We start from the raw sequence: 17,098 nt of genomic DNA, 5'->3' as shown, positions 1-17,098 counted from the left end.
CTCCAAGGACATCTCACTACTACAGAATAGGCTACTAGTGACAGGCTCAATCGGTTTATTAGTGACAGGCAAAGCGTCTGTCACTGATGACTAGTCACTGGTATCTAGTTACTAGTGACAGGCATGTGCCTGTCACTAGTGTGTACATACTAGTGACAGGCAAAAATAAATGCTTGTCGCTAGTTGCGATGGAAGGCCACAACCCTATGGGTTTTGTAGTGACAGGCCCATTATCATGGCCGTCACTGGTTTGAATTTCGATAATAAAAAAATAAATAATATTTCCACCAATATTCCAAATATCACAAAAAGATGTTATAAAAATTAAAAATATGTTTCACTAATATTTCAGATTACACAATAAGATGGTGTACCAATGATACGTTCACATCACCAAGTATAATATAACATAACATTTGCTCGGAAGGCTTTAATCTATCTTATCAAGGTCTTCATGTACTCTACATGCTCGCCATGAACTCAATCTCATCAAGCTCTGGAATGCATCCGCTGCTACCGAAGGAAGAATTGGGGTTAAAAGGCTTGTCTCATGTTGATATCTTCTTTTCCATCTTCGTTTTATACAGATGGCAGCTGGTCGAGCATGACCTCACACTGCATCACAAGCTGGTACATGAGGTCAGTGGTGAAAAAAGGTTGAAGTAGCACTTTTGAAGCAACACAACCATATGAAATCTGCAGAAAATAAGAAAAATATGAAAAAGCGGTGTATAATGTATTTCTTCATTTCACTAACAGGCTGCACTTTTGAAGCAACACAACCATATGAAATTTGTAGGAAAGCTAACATTCTAGCATTGTATAGGAGTTCATATGAAATAGTAAAATAGACTACATTACATCGGACAAAATTTGGTTACTGAATAATTTCAAACAGTTACAGAACACGTGAAGTTTCATGCTCATGGAAGCATATAAGCAGACTAGCACCACAAGAAAAATGGCAACAGCCACAAATGTGAAATATTCGGGCGAAGTATAAAACATGCATCTGGCATGCATGTTGTCATAATTTCACACAAACTTCAAAATGGCAAAGATGTGTATGTGTCACACTCACAATCAGCAAATGAAAGTGAACAGACTTCATTAGTTGACTGCCCCAATCTAATCAGAAGTTTTAAGTCACTTTATTGCAAATTGGTGGACTGTTTCACAAAACAAATACTAGACCACACAGCTACACCGGCTTGATGGTTCGAAATCCACCCGCAGTTCATAATCCGCAGAACGCCTCTCAAGTAATATCAACTAAAGTGTTTTTCGAAAAATAAAAACTAACTAAGATTTGTGCTTTCTAGTGTGCCATCATAAGAACTAGTCCTCCTCACAGTAGAGAATATGTTGCTTCCTGTTTTCATCTAGCTTTAGTGTTAACTGATTTCCATTATTATTAATCATGAAGAAAAAACATGCATTTGCGGTGTGCGACTGTTAGAGACGACATTAAAGCAGTGGAAGCTCACAGAAGAAAACTTGAGCAGTCAAAGCAATACCTTATGCCTCAAGTGCATTGCATACTCGGTGCATAACAGTATACTATTACAGGTGCAGCGGAAGCATTTAAGAACACAAACAAGTATTAAATAAAATGCACACTTACTGGTGGCATTACTGAAAGCGATACACTGGCATAGAGAAGGTCAATTGCCATTCCATGGAACTTAAATTTCATAACAGCTACACGTGCATCAGGTACACGTTGCAGTTCTGTCACTTCTCCATTTGGGCCAATATGTCATGTAGTGTCCCAAAGAAATCATCCTGCAAAAATATTAGCATTCATTATGAAGATGCATGTAATTTGTAGAAAGTAAGTTTTATGCAAAAGAAAGATGACTTCACCTCTCGCTTCACATAAGATATCAATGTCTGCTCCAGGACCACCTAACAAAGAGGTCATTATGAAGTACACTCGTTTATACTTGCCAACATGGGAAATATTTACTCAGGAAGGCTGAAAGAAACCATACTGAAACAGCAGCAACTTATGCAAGTATGTATTAGAACATAAAACTAAGCAAAGTATGTATTTATATGTTATGCTGAAAGGTGCATGGAGACTGGAGAGCCTATAGTTCCGGTACTCTCGTAGAAGTTCAGTTGGTGTCTATGGTTGGCTAGCAACCTGCCATTGATGCAGGGCTTCATGAGCTTTCCCACCGTGCCGTGAGGCGACATGATCTTGAAAATTACTGTATCGTGCCGTGAGCTTGCCCACCGTGCCTTTTTCTCCTTCGATGGCTGATCTTGTGACTTAGTTTCTTCTGCGGTACCTTCTTCAATTTCAGAAGCAGGAGGAGAATCAGAAAATCAGCAAATGAGTCTTATCTGTCCGAAGATTCTTCAATTCCTACATAAAGATGGTAGTATTAGCTATTATGTTTTCAACAACTTAGAAATCTGAGGAAAATGATGATAATAGCAGCCCGCACTAAAACATCAGGTAAAGTGGGTTCTGCTCATATCAGTAATAGTACTACAATCATTAGGGAATAAACTCAAGTGCTACTTTAATAGCTGCAAGCTATTGAATGTAATGTTATGCAGGTAAAAATGTGTTTCCACACTCCTGCCGCGCAAATAAAATCTATGCCTAATGACCCCAAATTTGTGCTCTAGCATAGATTACTTGCATAATACAAGTGCAAGCAAATACATCTCTACTTTTAAGTAGGTCTAAAATATATATACGTATTCATTTGCTAGTTTCTTGTGCTGTACTTCTACATGGAGTACCCACTCAAGTGAGGAGCAAGTGCATAGTATTTTTAGACTGCCACAACCTGGAGTACCCACTCCAATATATATGAGTATGTATTTATCAAAATGCCAAGAGTTTGCCTTGTGGAGTTCCCGTGATTTGTAAAACTATCTGAAACTCTGTAACAGATATTAGACAAAGTCCAACAGAGCCAAGTCAATAGCAAGTTCTGATTGCAGTTAGAAGCTTCGTACTACTACATCACAATCGCATGATTTTTCTTATTCTTTCTGTGCCAACCACAAACACACTACGGTGACTACATGAAAAAAATTGCACTAAAACTAATCTGAATCACATGCTTCTTCTTATACTTTTTTTCTGCCAAACGCAAACACATTTTAGGAACTAATTGCTATCAGATCTTGCTGCTGACTTGGCTCTATTGCAAAAATGCTACAGATTTATTTTCGTTCCATTCAATACACAAAAAAAAAGGCTGCTGGAAGTCAAGATAAACAGAGAACTTATGCAGCAGTTTTCAAATCCAGTAATGAACACTCAAACTGCAGAATTAGCAGGCTGCTACTGCGCTGCATATGTGGGCAGTCCAAGAACTGCTCAACTTTGGAGAACACAAAAGTGCACCCAATCCGATCTGAACCACCAAGTGATTGCAGCCCTGCAGTCAATCTAGCTAGTACTGCTCTACCAACAGCATCAAATTGGTGTTCTTTTTACATGACGGCAGAGTACTAAAAGGTCACTTCGTCCTGCGACTCGATCTGAATGAGATTGGACGGGAGTTCTCACCTGCTGCTGCGCGGCGGCGGCCTTGCTCACGCCGGAAGAGACGGCCAGGAACGCGGGAAGGAAGGGCGACGGCGTTGGGGATGCAGGGCAGACCAGAGGTTGGGGACGCAGGGAAAAGGCGCGCGTTGGGGATTCAGGGCGGCGTCCTACGGCGAGGTGTAGGGGATGCAGGGCTCGCGTTGGGGCGGCGTTGGACTGGGCTGCCGTCGCAGCGTTCGGGACGGGGTGCAGGGCGGCGGCGTTGGAGTGAGCTGCCGCCGCGGCGCTTGGGACGGGGTGCAGGGCGGCTGGCGTTGGAGGGGTTGGCGCCGCTGCGCTTGGGACGGAGCGCAGCGAGGCCGGCGCGGTGTTCCGTACGAGGTGCAGGGCGACCGGCGACCGGCGCGGAGTTGCGAGCGGGAGAGTTGGTTGACAAAATAAACCTAACAAGTCTCAGATCGTGGGATCCCGCCTCGACCTCGACCCTGAGCTTGACGGAGAGACCCATCGAGTGCCCCGGCCAAGGGGCGCGCAGGTGGGCCGGCCAGGGCCCGCGCGGATATGCCCAGTGACAGGCATTTCAAGGAGCCCGTCACTAAGTACTTTTTTTTATTTGGCCGGCCTCTAGAAACAATATTAATGACAGGTAGTTTTATACGCCCGTCACTAGTACAAAATACTAGTGACAGGCTTATTTTTGCCTGTCGCTAGGAGCACTTACTAGTGACAGGCACTGTTTTGCCCGTCACTAACTACATGGAGGCTATAAGCCTTTTTGCAGTAGTGTCTTCTTCAGGAAAGACGGAGCCCGAAGCTGAAGGTTGGGGAAATAACTCCAAGAGTTGGGACTCGTCGTCGGACAGACTTCTTAACCGCGTCGAGCACAATTCGGAGATGATTCGCAACCTCATATACAGGATTGATGAGCTTCAGGAGCTTATTGAGAAGCTTGTCGGGAATTCATCACCACCATCGCCAAAGGAGTAATCCATCATCGGTATTGGCATCCCCTTGGTTTGTTCCAAGCTTGGGGAGTGCCGCGGTATCACATTATCATTACCTTTTACTTTTTACTATCAAGTAGTGTCATATCATGAGTAGGGAAGTTATCGTATGAGATGGGTTGCAGTATGGAAGTATCTCTCCTTTAGTTTGTCCATGTATCCCTTGGTGTGAGTTATCGTTATGGAATATTAATGAGAAGTCTTATCATTTACATATTGCACACCTTATTTTAGTTTGCAATTTCTACTATATGATTGATCTTGATTTTAGTATTGGTACCACTTTGGGAGTATTGAGTAAATCTATTTGGTTTTGGCAAACTTAGCAATGGTCAATAGCAACAACACTTTGAGTTTTATATGAATAGAGGAAGTACAGGTAGAAGATATTATTATCTTTCTTATCAGTCCTTAGCTTAGTATTCTAAAAGTTAAAACTGTTTGTGCTTACAAGTAAGATGCATGATTGTTTCTATCACATGTATATTTGTTTGTTTCCCTCAACTCTTATGCTTGCTAATTAACCTTGCTAGCCAAAGACCTGTACCGAGAGGGAATACTTCTCGTGCATCCAAACCTGAACCCAAACCTATGCCATTTGTGTCCACCATACCTACCTACTACATGGTATTTTCTGCCATTCCAAGTAAATACTTCATGTGCTACCTTTAAACAATTCAAAACTTATTACTTCTTATTTGTGTCAATGTTTTATAGCTCATGAGGAAGTATGTGGTGTTTTATCTTTCAGTCTTGTTAGGCAGCCTCCACTAAAGGACTAGTGGCTTCATCCACTTATCCTATAATTTTGCAATAAGAGCCGGCAAAGGGGTTCCCGACTCCAATTAATCAACTTTCATTAATAATTCTCTTCACATGTTTTGCCCTGATTCATCGAGTAAGCAACTTAATTTTGCAATAGACACTCCTCCATGGTATGAGATTGTTGGAAGGCACCCGAGGATTCGGTTAGCCATGGCTTGTGTAAGCAAAGGTTGGGGGAGTGTCACCCTTAAATAAACTAAATACATGTGTAAACAAAAGAGAAGAGGGATGATCTACCTTGTCAGGTAGAGATAACGTCCTTCATGGGAGCCGCTCTTTGGAGGTTTGTTTGGCAAGGGGGTTAGAGTACCCGCTACCGGTCGTTGACAACAACAAACACCTCTCAAAACTTTACTTTTATTCTCTTTATATGATTTCAAAACTGAAAAAGCTCTAGCACATGATTTAATCTCTGCTTCCTCTGCGAAGGGCACTGTCTTTTACTTTATGTTGAGTCGGTAAACCTATTTCCCTCCATCTCAAGCAAGCATTTGAGTTGTTGTGATCAAACTATTATATTGTGATTTGCTTCATCATGTCTTTACTCTTTCTTGTTTAGTACAAGTTTTACCTTGAATGAATATAGCTTTGAAAGTCATCAATGATTAATATGATGGAGTATGCAAGTTTACCATAAGTTTTTAATATGAGAGAGCTGCTCAATAGATGAATATAATCTGTTAAATGTTCTCTGACCAAGAACAAAGTTTGCCATCACCAATTATGATTCCTTATGCACCTTTATTTGTGACTACCTTACACTTGTTTCAAGATTGAGTTATATGAGGAAGTTGTTTACTATAATGTCTTGTGTGAATGAATATGATGCTTCTTGTCCGTATTTTATTTATCGACTCTTCACTCCATAAACATGTGGACCTGTTTACAGAGTTCAGTTTCGCTTGGGGACAAGCGAAGTCTAAGCTTGGGGGGAGTTGATACGTCCAAATTGCATCACTATTTTATATCATAATTTGCTATTATTCATTAATATATTTCATGTTGGAACACAATACTTATGTTATTTCATCTATTTTGCATGTTTCATGATTATTTGGAGATTGAGCACCGGAGCCAGGATTCTGCTGGAAAAAGCACCGTCAGGATGCAATATTTCGGAAGATCAATTGTGGAAGGAAGTTTTACAGAAACTCCTATTTTTCCAGATGACGGAGGAAGCCGGAAGGGGGAGCCGGGTGGACCCGGGGTGGGCCCACACCATAGGGTGACGCGGCCCAAGGCTCGGCCGCGCCACCATGTGGTGTGGGGCCCCCTCGGCCTCTTTCGCCTCCTTTTCTTCGCGAAACCCTTCGTCCCGAAGACCTAAGCCACGAGAGGAATCCTCACGAAGGGTTACGGCCGCCTCCGCGGGGCGGAGAACACCGGAGAGAAAAGAGCTCTCCGGCGGGCGGGAATCCGCCGGGGAAATTCCCTCCCGAGAGGGAAATCGACGCCATCGTCACCGCCATCGAGCTGGACATCATCTCCATCACCATCATCATCATCTCCACCATCATCACCGCCATCTCCTCCGCAGCACCTCGTCACCGCCGTAGCAATTTGGGTTTGATCTTGATTGTTTGATAGGGAAACTCTCCGGTATCTATTCATACTTGTTGTTGATGCTATTGAGTGAAACCATTGAACCAAGTTTATGTTCAGATTGTTATTCATCATCATATCACCTCTGATCATGTTCCATATGATGTCTCGTGAGTAGTTCGTTTAGTTCTTGAGGACATGGGTGAAGTCTAATTGTTAGTAGTGAACTATGGTTGAGTAATATTCAATGTTATGATATTTAAGTTGTGGTGTTATTCTTTTAGTGGTGTCGTGTGAACGTCGACTACACGACACTTCACCATTTATGGGCCTAGGGGAATGCATCTTGTACTCGTTTGCCGATTGCGGGGTTGTCGGAGTGACGGAAACCTAAACCCCGTTGGTATATCGATGCGGGGAGGGATCGCGGGATCTCGAGTTTAAGGCTGTGGTTAGATTTATCTTAATTACTTTCTTGTAGTTGCGGATGCTTGCAAGGGGTATAATCACAAGTATGTATTAGTCCTAGGAAGGGCGGTACATTAGCACGAGGTTCACCCACACAACACTTATCAAAACAATGAAGATTAATCAGGCTGTATGTAGCGAAAGCACTAGACTAAAATCCCGTGTGTCCTCGAGAACGTTTGGTCATTATAAGTAAACAAACCGGCTTGTCCTTTGTGCTAAAAAGGATTGGGCCACTCGCTGCAATTATTTCTCTCGCATTTTACTTTCTCGTACTTTATTCATCTGTTACATCAAAACCCCCGAATACTTGTCACGTGAGCATTTACAGTGAAACCTTCATCGAAACTGCTTGTCAACACCTTCTGCTCCTCGTTGGGATCGACATTCTTACTTATCGAAGATACTACGATACACCCCCTATACTTGTGGGTCATCAACCTACAACCTATCTACTCCGGCACCAGCACCAGACCAACTCCGGCCAGCTAGCCTGGCGGAGCGGCCGTCGGCGGCCCGGTCAATGGTGAAAGCCCCTCAAGGATACTGTAGATGGATGAGAGCGGAGTGTGGGGGGGGGATGAGCGGTCCCGTAAAGCTGATTATAAATTCAGAGTTAGGATGCCTTTGGTCCAAATTATCTCTGATTGGCTGTTAGCTCTTTCTGTAAACTAGAGTAACTCTCCTTTCTTTTTTCTCTTTTTCCTTGCTTTGCACCCTTCATGTGAACTTTTGCACAGTCTTGGCTTTATGCCCTTCTTTTAATATAAAAATCACACCGTAGAGGTTTCCCTACGGTAAAACTGTAAAAAAAAAGAAGCATGGGAAAGGACGTGTGGAGACTGTTAAGATCATCACCACCAACTACCCTTTACCAAAGCATTAGAGATCTCCACAAGTTGATGCATGTAACTATGAGGAGACCACCGCACACACGTCCAGAACAAGAAAGATCACTAAGAACGATTGCATTAGCGTGAAGCCACAAGATGAGTGGGGATTTTACTTCCCTGATGCGCCTTTTGTCCAAAAGAAGCCAGTCTCATGGACCAAGCAACGCCTCAGTGCTCTGGAGACAAACAAGGAGGGAGAGCTAATCCACCGGGACATAGTACGCTAGCATAGGGAACCCCGATAAGCCTAGTGCCTATCGAAGTAAGATTACCCTTCCAACAAGAATTATTTTTCTCTATTTTATCCTCGGTCTCTTTCCGATCACTATTTCGCAAACGTTTATAATGCATAAGGAACCCCAAATATCTAAAAGGGAATTTGCCTTTTTTATTGCATCACCAAAAAAAATCTTTCGTCTTATGAAAATTTATTTTCATCCTAGTAAGATACTCAAATATACACAACCTAAATTTAAGTTTCTAGAGATATCTAAACTATATTCAATCATGAAAAAGGCATTATCCACATACTGTATAATAGCTATTCAATCATGCAAGAAATTAGTTGCTAAACTAGTAATTAAATCATTATCTTGAGCTCTCTTATTTAACACAACCAAGACTTCAAGTAATTGATTCGATGGGTCTTAAGTTTGACGAATTCACCACAGGCTCCTCGCTGTCGACGGGAACGTCGCCTCCCACTGAAGAATATTCCATCTTTATGAGACACCAAAGTGTCAAATATGAGATTTGAACTCTGGTAGGCTATAGCTGCCACTCCCCTTCTACCCATCCAATCACATGTTATGTTGTTGGTTGGAATTTGGTGGGCTCTTTAAAACATGTGTTCTATTGATGCCCTGTTCGAGATGGTCTTTCTACTCAACCAATGGATGGTGTTACTTTTATGTTTTTATATGTTTTGCTTTCATATAATAGTATCTGTCAACCTTAGTTAAATTAATGAACAACAACTTTGCTTTGTTATTAAAATGCAGGGCGTGAGGCTTTTCTCAAAACAAAAATGTATGTGAGTTAGGGATGAAATACGATGCTAGTGAGGTAATTTAGCAGTATGGTTTGAAGTTCGGATAGTGTAGGATCGATGTGGGCGAGGAGATCGTTGCCTCCAGGTGGCAACGAGCGACTGGATACATGGACGACGCAGGATACCGCGCCATATCCAGAGGCGCTGCGGCAGCCAATTGGGTCGCGCGGACGTGTCGCGCCACACATCCACCAGTTTTGCCCCGCGCGTCTCAAGCGCCGTATAAAGATCCACCTCGCCCACCGGACATTTCCACTCAAACACCAGCCACCAGTTCATCTCACTCACCGTCCTAGCTAGCAGCCAGTAGCTCGGAATGGCCGCGTCGGCGCTGCACCAGACCACCAGCTTCCTCGGCACCGCCCCACGCCGTGATGACCTCGTCCGCAGCGTCGGCGACTTCGGCGGCCGCATCACCATGCGCCGGACTGTGAAGAGCGCCCCCCAGAGCATCTGGTATGTTCTCTACTACTGTATTCTATTCGTGCCATGGTTATCTCCAGCCTCATGTATTTACACATAGTACCAAGTATTAATGAATGATTGTTGTATGAATGCACGGTGATGAATGAATATATAGGTACGGTCCTGACCGTCCCAAGTACCTGGGTCCATTCTCGGAGCAGACCCCATCTTACTTGACCGGCGAGTTTCCCGGTGACTACGGGTGGGACACCGCAGGGTTGTCAGCTGACCCAGAGACGTTCGCCAAGAATAGGGAGCTAGAGGTGATCCACTCGAGGTGGGCGATGCTTGGCGCACTCGGATGTGTGTTCCCAGAGATCCTATCCAAGAACGGCATCAAGTTCGGTGAGGCCGTGTGGTTCAAGGCCGGCGCTCAGATCTTCTCTGAGGGCGGTCTCGACTACCTCGGCAACCCTAATCTGGTGCACGCACAAAGCATCCTCGCCATCTGGGCTACCCAAGTGGTGCTCATGGGCTTCATCGAGGGCTACCGTGTTGGTGGCGGTCCTCTCGGTGAGGGCCTCGACAAGATCTACCCAGGCGGCTCCTTCGACCCACTTGGCCTTGCCGACGATCCCGACACAGCTGCCGAGCTCAAGGTCAAGGAGCTCAAGAATGGCCGCCTCGCCATGTTCTCCATGTTCGGTTTCTTTGTGCAGGCCATCGTCACCGGCAAGGGACCCATCGAAAACCTCTTCGACCACGTTGCTGACCCAGTCAACAACAACGCATGGGCTTTCGCCACCAACTTCGCTCCTGGAAGTTAAATGAGTTAGCCATCCGTCCGACCACCGGGCGAGATATGCATGTGTACTTGTACGTCGTGGATCAACGTGTAGCTGCACGTACTTTGTGTTATTATTTGTACTATCATTGAGCGAGTCCCGTCTCGCTAGTTGTGCGCAATGTAATTAAGCACAAGGTACGCCGGTGAATGAATGTCAATAATGGAGCAATCATCTATAATGAAGAGAGTAGTTAAGTCCGGATCGTTGCTAGAAGGAAGAAACGTGATCTCAGAGGTTAGCACACGGAGAATATTTATACATGCTTGGGCTCAGGTTTCAATATATTTTGTAGGTTTCAACCGTATTGAGACATAAGTTTGGAGTTGAGTCATCCCTCCCTAGTGTTCCCCTACCCTCGAGAGAAGATTTGGTGCATCCAAGCGCCTATGCTCCTAGTTTTCGAAATATATGAAAATTGTACTTCTGTGTGTTTCAAATAACCAAAAATTTTATTTTATGAATACATACACATCTCCTGAATACTCGTGTGATGTTTTTGTAGAAATTGCGTTGTACTTAGAACTACAGAAGAAGAAAAACCAAATTTATGGTTGTGTATAGAATAGAAAAGTCAGTTTTTTGTTAGAAATTTGTATTTTTTTGTATACCTCAAAATACAACATATTTTCCTTCAAAATTTCAACCGTATCTTTGAAATGTTTATATGTATGTGCATATATAATTTCAGATTTTTTGTAATCCCAGAGATATGATTTTCAGAAACCGGGCTCATGTTCCAAAAATACTTTTCGCATACCCTACCTGCTTATATAAACCGGGGAGGTGGTCGGGGTAGGCTTATAAGTGGAACTAGATGATACCCCGCGCATTGCTGCGGGACTTCCATCTAAATTCATTTGGAGAGATTTAGATAATGCAAAAAAATGTGTACTAAATCGTTTATTGTATTAAAATATGTATGATTGGAACATAAATTGTACCATGCAATACAATTTGTACCAATGAATAGTTTGACAATGACATGAAAAACAAACCTCAAAATATGTTACATATTGTTGTTTCATCATATAAAGTGAACAATTCTTTGGGCAGCGATAAAAGATAATTCTAGTACATCTCGCAAAAAAAAAGGTACAATCGGTTGGCTATGCTCATTTCAAAAGACGCGCCGTCCATATATACGTGAATATTCACATTTCCGCTACCAAGTCTTAACCACCGGAAAAAGAACATGACACAACATACAGCCAACACAATTAGTATTGAACCGAAACGTGCAGCCCGGACCGGTACTGTTAAACTATAACACAACTACCAATTGCTTTCCTGGGTAACCCTCGACAGTCTTTGAAAAAAGCTGAAAGACCTTGGGGAAAACAGCCCGGAACAATTAAAAAATGTACTCTTCGTATTTTCTCTGAATATTTTGTTTCATAACGACTCCATCAAGATAGCCGATTGGTGGGAAGGCTGCAAGATGTCCTGGTAAAACCGATGCGTCCATGTATAATCTGCAATGCTCAAGAATGATAATCTGATGTGATCTTTTTCATGTTTTGATTTTGCGCGTGTCATAATAAATAATGGAACCCCAACCCTCCACGTACACCAACAGTCCAACCTTCCATAAACATGGATCGTTGGGATGACAATTGATATATTACTGACATTTATTCATTCATAAATTCAATTACAGCAGGCTGAAAAAATAGAAAAAGTAAACAACAAATCGTGCAATCCGGCGAGTGGCAAATAGTAGAGGAGGATTAGGAATGGAGCCATGGCGTAATTCTGATTAGTGAACAACCTTATATGGATGGTATGACCGTGAGGGAGGTACCTGATGTCGGATGGGGACTCCAAATTTTGCCCAGAACTGTAACTTCTGTTAACGAAAACGGACATGAATGAAGCAAAATTAACGACACAGTAGCTATCTAAGAGGTAATCCGGGATATACATGAGGGATATAAGTTACCTCTCACAGGCGGGAGTCCTCGTAGATTGAAGATATGAGTAGGGGGACTTTTACATAATGCAGCCCGCAAAATTAATGGTGGCGTCGCCGGAGGCCGTCGGCCGCATAGGGCATAGCGCGTGCAGAACTATCTAGAAGCACCGTGTTGGTGAGCTTGTCATCGACGCCTTATCGGCACCATGCCATCGGCCGCGTAGCGCGTCCAGAACTATCTGGAGGCATCGTGTTGGCGAGCTTGTCGTCGTTGCCTCATCCTAATTTGCCTGGTGAAAAAGGATGGGAAAGGTGTGCAGGCAGTTCCAGCAGGCGACGGGCGTCAAACGCCGGGGTTCAAATTCGTTGCGTCCAGCACGTTGATTTCCAGTGGCGATATCTGATTCCCTGGCTAATCCCCTCGAGCAGGGGTGCTAGCTGCCGTGAAAACGAAAGAGATCCTTTGCTTAAATAGGAGAACAAATAGTACCATTTCTAATTCCTGCATTAATATTTGGTGGAGAAGATGAAGAGGAAGATCTGGTGCCGAAGATAAAGAGAGGGATGAGCAACTCCGAATACATTAGCTCGGCCAGGTGTGGCATCAAATTCCCACCGATTTATTTCCATGCTCTGACCGTGGGGAGAAGAAAGGATGAGCCAGTGATTTATTCAAAGAGACAAAAAGAGCACAGGAAGGCGTATGGTTTCTTGCTCTTTTATTATTCAGGGTGAAGAATCGTCGCGTGTCTTCTATGAGAATATGAACAGTACATGGGCTGAATTGAGTCCATTTTCAATGTGAGTAACGCATGCTTCTCCTACAGAAATTAAGGGAAATTAATACAGTGCTACCACGTAACAATTGAGTTACCAATAAAATAAATATAATGACATGGAATAGCTGCATGGGAGTGTGGATCATTTATTTGATTTGCTTAGGTGGCAAGCTATGATTGCTTATAGATGCTTGATGAGGTGGATAGCTTGCATGTTGAGAGAAATACTCTTAGTGGGGATGAACTTCTTAGTTATACTAGATGGTACCCCGCGCGTTGCTGCGGAAAATCCATCATACCTATTAGAAATGATGCAAATTTAAAGAAGTGTCACGTTGATGTATTGTGGTAATTCATAAAAGCAACACATTTCATCACATGCACACATGTCACATGCATCTGAAATCTCACGTAGCAAACTGAAGTGTAGCATACATTTGGCTGCTTTGGAGCAGCTGAAGTGTGACTTACACAGTTACACAGAGATTACAAAAAAAGTTACATGGGTGTAGACTAAATTTGAAATACTCACCATTCACATGTGAAGGAAATGAAAAATCGACGAATCACCTTCAAAGATAAAGCACCCTAAATCATGCAAAACATTGAAAATAGCATCTTGCAGCTATTTAAGGGAAGTCATTTCAAAAATAGTATGTGTCTGTATAAATGAGTATCATTTTGCATTATGCACAATTTCTTTTAGTGAATTAGATGTGATAATATTAAGAGACTATTTGTTACTGGCGTCTAGATTAAAGAAGTGGATTGGCTTATATGTTACCATTGACACTTTCCACGGATGAATACAGCTTAGATAATTTATATGAAGAAATATGGGATGTTATCATGCACACTTTCCACAGATGAATAGAGCTTAGATAATTTACATGAAGAAATATGGGCATCAAGTCGATATTGGGAGGCATAATTTTTCATACTTGCAATAACAGTACTGCTATGCATAGCGATGATATTAAGATCCTAAACTAAGAAGTGAGAAATACACATGGATTAGTGCTACTGATGAGATAGATTTTGATGGCTTTGTACTGACCGCGAGGATTAGCTTAGGATACACACAACATAAACAATGCTAGATCACTGGACAACATAAACAATGTTAAAAATGAGGTCATTTATTAAATAATTAAGAGGAGATATGATAAATAGAACATGCTCGACGAAATTTAGTGGAGGACATGCCGTTGCTAGTAGTGAACCTGTAAGAGGAACTGGTTTTATTTGGTCCAACCACATTGTAGTTGCATCAATAAATAGCCCTGTGAGAAATTAGTTTGTGTAAATTCAAATCATCTACTGTGTGGAGATGGAAAAATGGACGCAAAAATAAACAGAAGTGTGATTTAAAAACAATTCAATACAAAATTCAGCCAGCCTCAAAACCAGAACCAATCAAGAAAAACTGAAATAACACGAGTATACGCGAAAAGGAGAATACGTTAGAGATTGTCAAGGGAGGTCCCCCTGTGTCCACCTCTCAACAGAATATCCATAGTTTCCCACAACTCCAGTCCAGACTCAAATCCTCTGCAGTTGCTTTTGTTCAAATCAGGATTACTCGTAGATGAATAATTTTGGTTAGCCGGCAATAGAGCACGCTGGTGGCCGCAATCATGAACGACAATTATCTCATTTGCTAGCCGGCAATAGAGAACGCTTAGTCAGATGCATCAAGCTGCCGCTGCTGCTAGTACAACATGCAACCATGAAAATTCCCGGCGCCGCAACATCAAGCTACTTGTGCCCTCTTCGCAGGAGCTCAATGCTTGGTTCTAACATAGAGTATTTGGGTCCACATTTTCCACTCTTTGTCAGATCCAAAAAAGAAAATAGAAACATCAAGAGCGGCAACAACAAAACAATAAATCATGTGTAGTTTCTTGTTCATACCTCAAAGGTTAGGCGATGGCCGATAAGAACCCAAAGAAATCTTCAGAGAGTAGATTGAGAAGCCAAGAAATCCAAATAATTCAGGAGAGCATGACGTAGGAGCGGACAGAATCGAATGGAATCGGGAGCACGGATAGAACGTCGAGGGGATTTCCAGCTAGAGCTGTGCCAGATCCGGAATATGTATTGAGGGATTGAGAAAACAAAGGAGGAATTAGAACGGAGAGTGGCCAAATACCAGCGTGGAGATCGCATGGCATGGTGGTGTCGCGAGCAGGCCTTCTTTTTAACCTAGAGGTGGCGGCGGCGGCGGATGAGTTCCTTTGAGCAGTTTCCAGTCTTTGAATGCCTATTGCCTTCAAGACAGATTTATTGTGCAGAGCCGGTGCGACCTGCCAGAGGTGGCGATCGAAGAAGACGAAGTGACGAACCGAGGCTTAGCCGTGGTTGGGAGAGATCGATGGGGAGAGAAGGAGAGTAGGCGAGGAAGAGGAACAGAGTCGGCCGGGTCATGGGCCGGTGTTGGCCCATCTCGACCAAGGCGTGTCGTTCTGGCGAGCAAGGCTTCAGTCGTGTCGGTCTGGTGAGTAGATTGGTGCCGTGCCGCTCGGAACCAAGCGGGGGAGGTGAAATTTTGTAATCCGGTGACGTGGCCCATTGTGAGATCAGCAAAATGGGGCCATCTATTAAGAAAGAGAAGATAAGATGCTAGTCGGATACAAAGCTGCATGTGTATTCCAGTATGTTTATGCTTGCCCAGGCCCGTCTCCAGGATTTGGGGGCCCAGGTGCAAGTTACAAAATAGGGCCTTAATTTGTGTTTAAACTTAATAACTATCCACTACGGGGAAAACTACACGTTGCCGTGCGAAGAGGACCTCGTACGCCCGGCAAAGGTTTTGCCGTGCGTGGACGCACGGCAAAGAACAGCCGGCAAAGGTTCCGACGGCAACGTGCACGTTGCCGTACGCATCACCAATTCGCACGACAAAGGCCTTTGCCGTGCGTGCGCTGGGCTACAGTGCGGCAGGTGCTTTGTCGTGCGGGTAGTCTTTGCCGTGTGTCGTGGTGTTTACCGTGCGCGCTGACGTTGCCGTGCGCGAAGACGTTGTCGTGCGGCAAATCTGTGCCGTGCCGCTGACTTTGCCGTGCGCCCGCATGCCAGCCCGCACGGCAAAGACCCCTCCAGCACACCCCCCAGGACCTCCTAGGAGAACAGGTGAGCGCCACGTGGCTCCTTTGCCGTGCGTGTGCACACGGAAAAGTGACCAAAAGTCCTTTGCCGTGTGCATACACACGGCAAAAGGGCCCTGTTTTTTTTCATTTTTTTTTGTTGTTTTTTGAATATTCCCTGCAGTTCAAAAAATAGCATTTGACAATAGAGCATATACAACATATAATCTTCAACATATCATCATCAAACACATCGACAACACCACAAATACATCGAACACACATATCCATGCATACAATGCATTACATAGAGTCCATCCACACAAGTTAAATAGCAATGTCCATTATTACAATCCATTACAAGTGCATATAATCCATTACAACAACGACAAGTGCACGACGACGAGTTCATAGAATGGATGCCATCAACCTTGTCCTCCTCCATTGCTTCCCATGGCATCATCTTCATTGTCTTGTCCTCTTCCTACAAGGTTGATGGAATTAGCATTTGCATTGCATATTGACATGGAATTGAACAAGTACAAGAAGCGGGCTGGACACAAGTGTAGGACGACTCACCGGAGATCAGGTTCCGGATGATGTTCATGTTGTTCACGGTGAAAGGTTTGGTCACCGGGCTCTGAGTGGACGGTGGAGGCATCCACGGCAAGGAGAAAGGAGGACAAATTGGTCTGGCTCATCAGCCAGTTCATCTATGTCTGGTGCGTCTGGATCATATGTTGTTGCTGTTGCATCTGCTGCATCATC

At 43.6% G+C, this 17,098-nt stretch overlaps 1 protein-coding gene and 1 long non-coding RNA gene across 2 annotated transcripts; one reads left to right on the top strand and one right to left on the bottom strand.

Moving 5' to 3' along the window:
• Positions 1-1,711: 1,711 nt before the first annotated feature.
• On the bottom strand, positions 1,712-3,695 carry LOC124698740. Its single transcript, XR_007001086.1, has 3 exons — positions 3,539-3,695; positions 1,867-2,374; positions 1,712-1,785 (listed from the first exon to the last, which is right to left on the bottom strand). It is a non-coding gene; the product is annotated as an uncharacterized LOC124698740 (long non-coding RNA).
• A 5,851-nt stretch (positions 3,696-9,546) lies between these two features.
• Positions 9,547-10,750, top strand: LOC124702771 (chlorophyll a-b binding protein, chloroplastic). The gene is made up of 2 exons (XM_047234932.1): positions 9,547-9,756; positions 9,881-10,750. The coding sequence occupies exons 1-2, from the start codon at positions 9,617-9,619 to the stop codon at positions 10,530-10,532; spliced, it is 792 nt and encodes a 263-aa protein (XP_047090888.1). The 5' UTR covers positions 9,547-9,616; the 3' UTR covers positions 10,533-10,750.
• The last annotated feature ends 6,348 nt before the right edge of the window (positions 10,751-17,098 follow it).

This window comes from Lolium rigidum, chromosome 3, assembly GCF_022539505.1.
Source record: "Lolium rigidum isolate FL_2022 chromosome 3, APGP_CSIRO_Lrig_0.1, whole genome shotgun sequence".
In the NCBI taxonomy this organism is placed as follows: Eukaryota; Viridiplantae; Streptophyta; class Magnoliopsida; order Poales; family Poaceae; genus Lolium; species Lolium rigidum.
Note: the sequence above shows the minus strand (reverse complement) of the source record. Positions and strands in the feature narration are given on the sequence as shown.

Bases quoted from the DNA above. Each gene is read 5' to 3' on its own strand.
- LOC124702771 (XM_047234932.1), top strand. From the start codon at position 9,617: ATGGCCGCGTCGGCGCTGCACCAGACCACCAGCTTCCTCGGCACCGCC. The intron at 9,757-9,880 runs GTATGTTCTCTA...ATGAATATATAG, and splicing joins AGCGCCCCCCAGAGCATCTG to GTACGGTCCTGACCGTCCCA.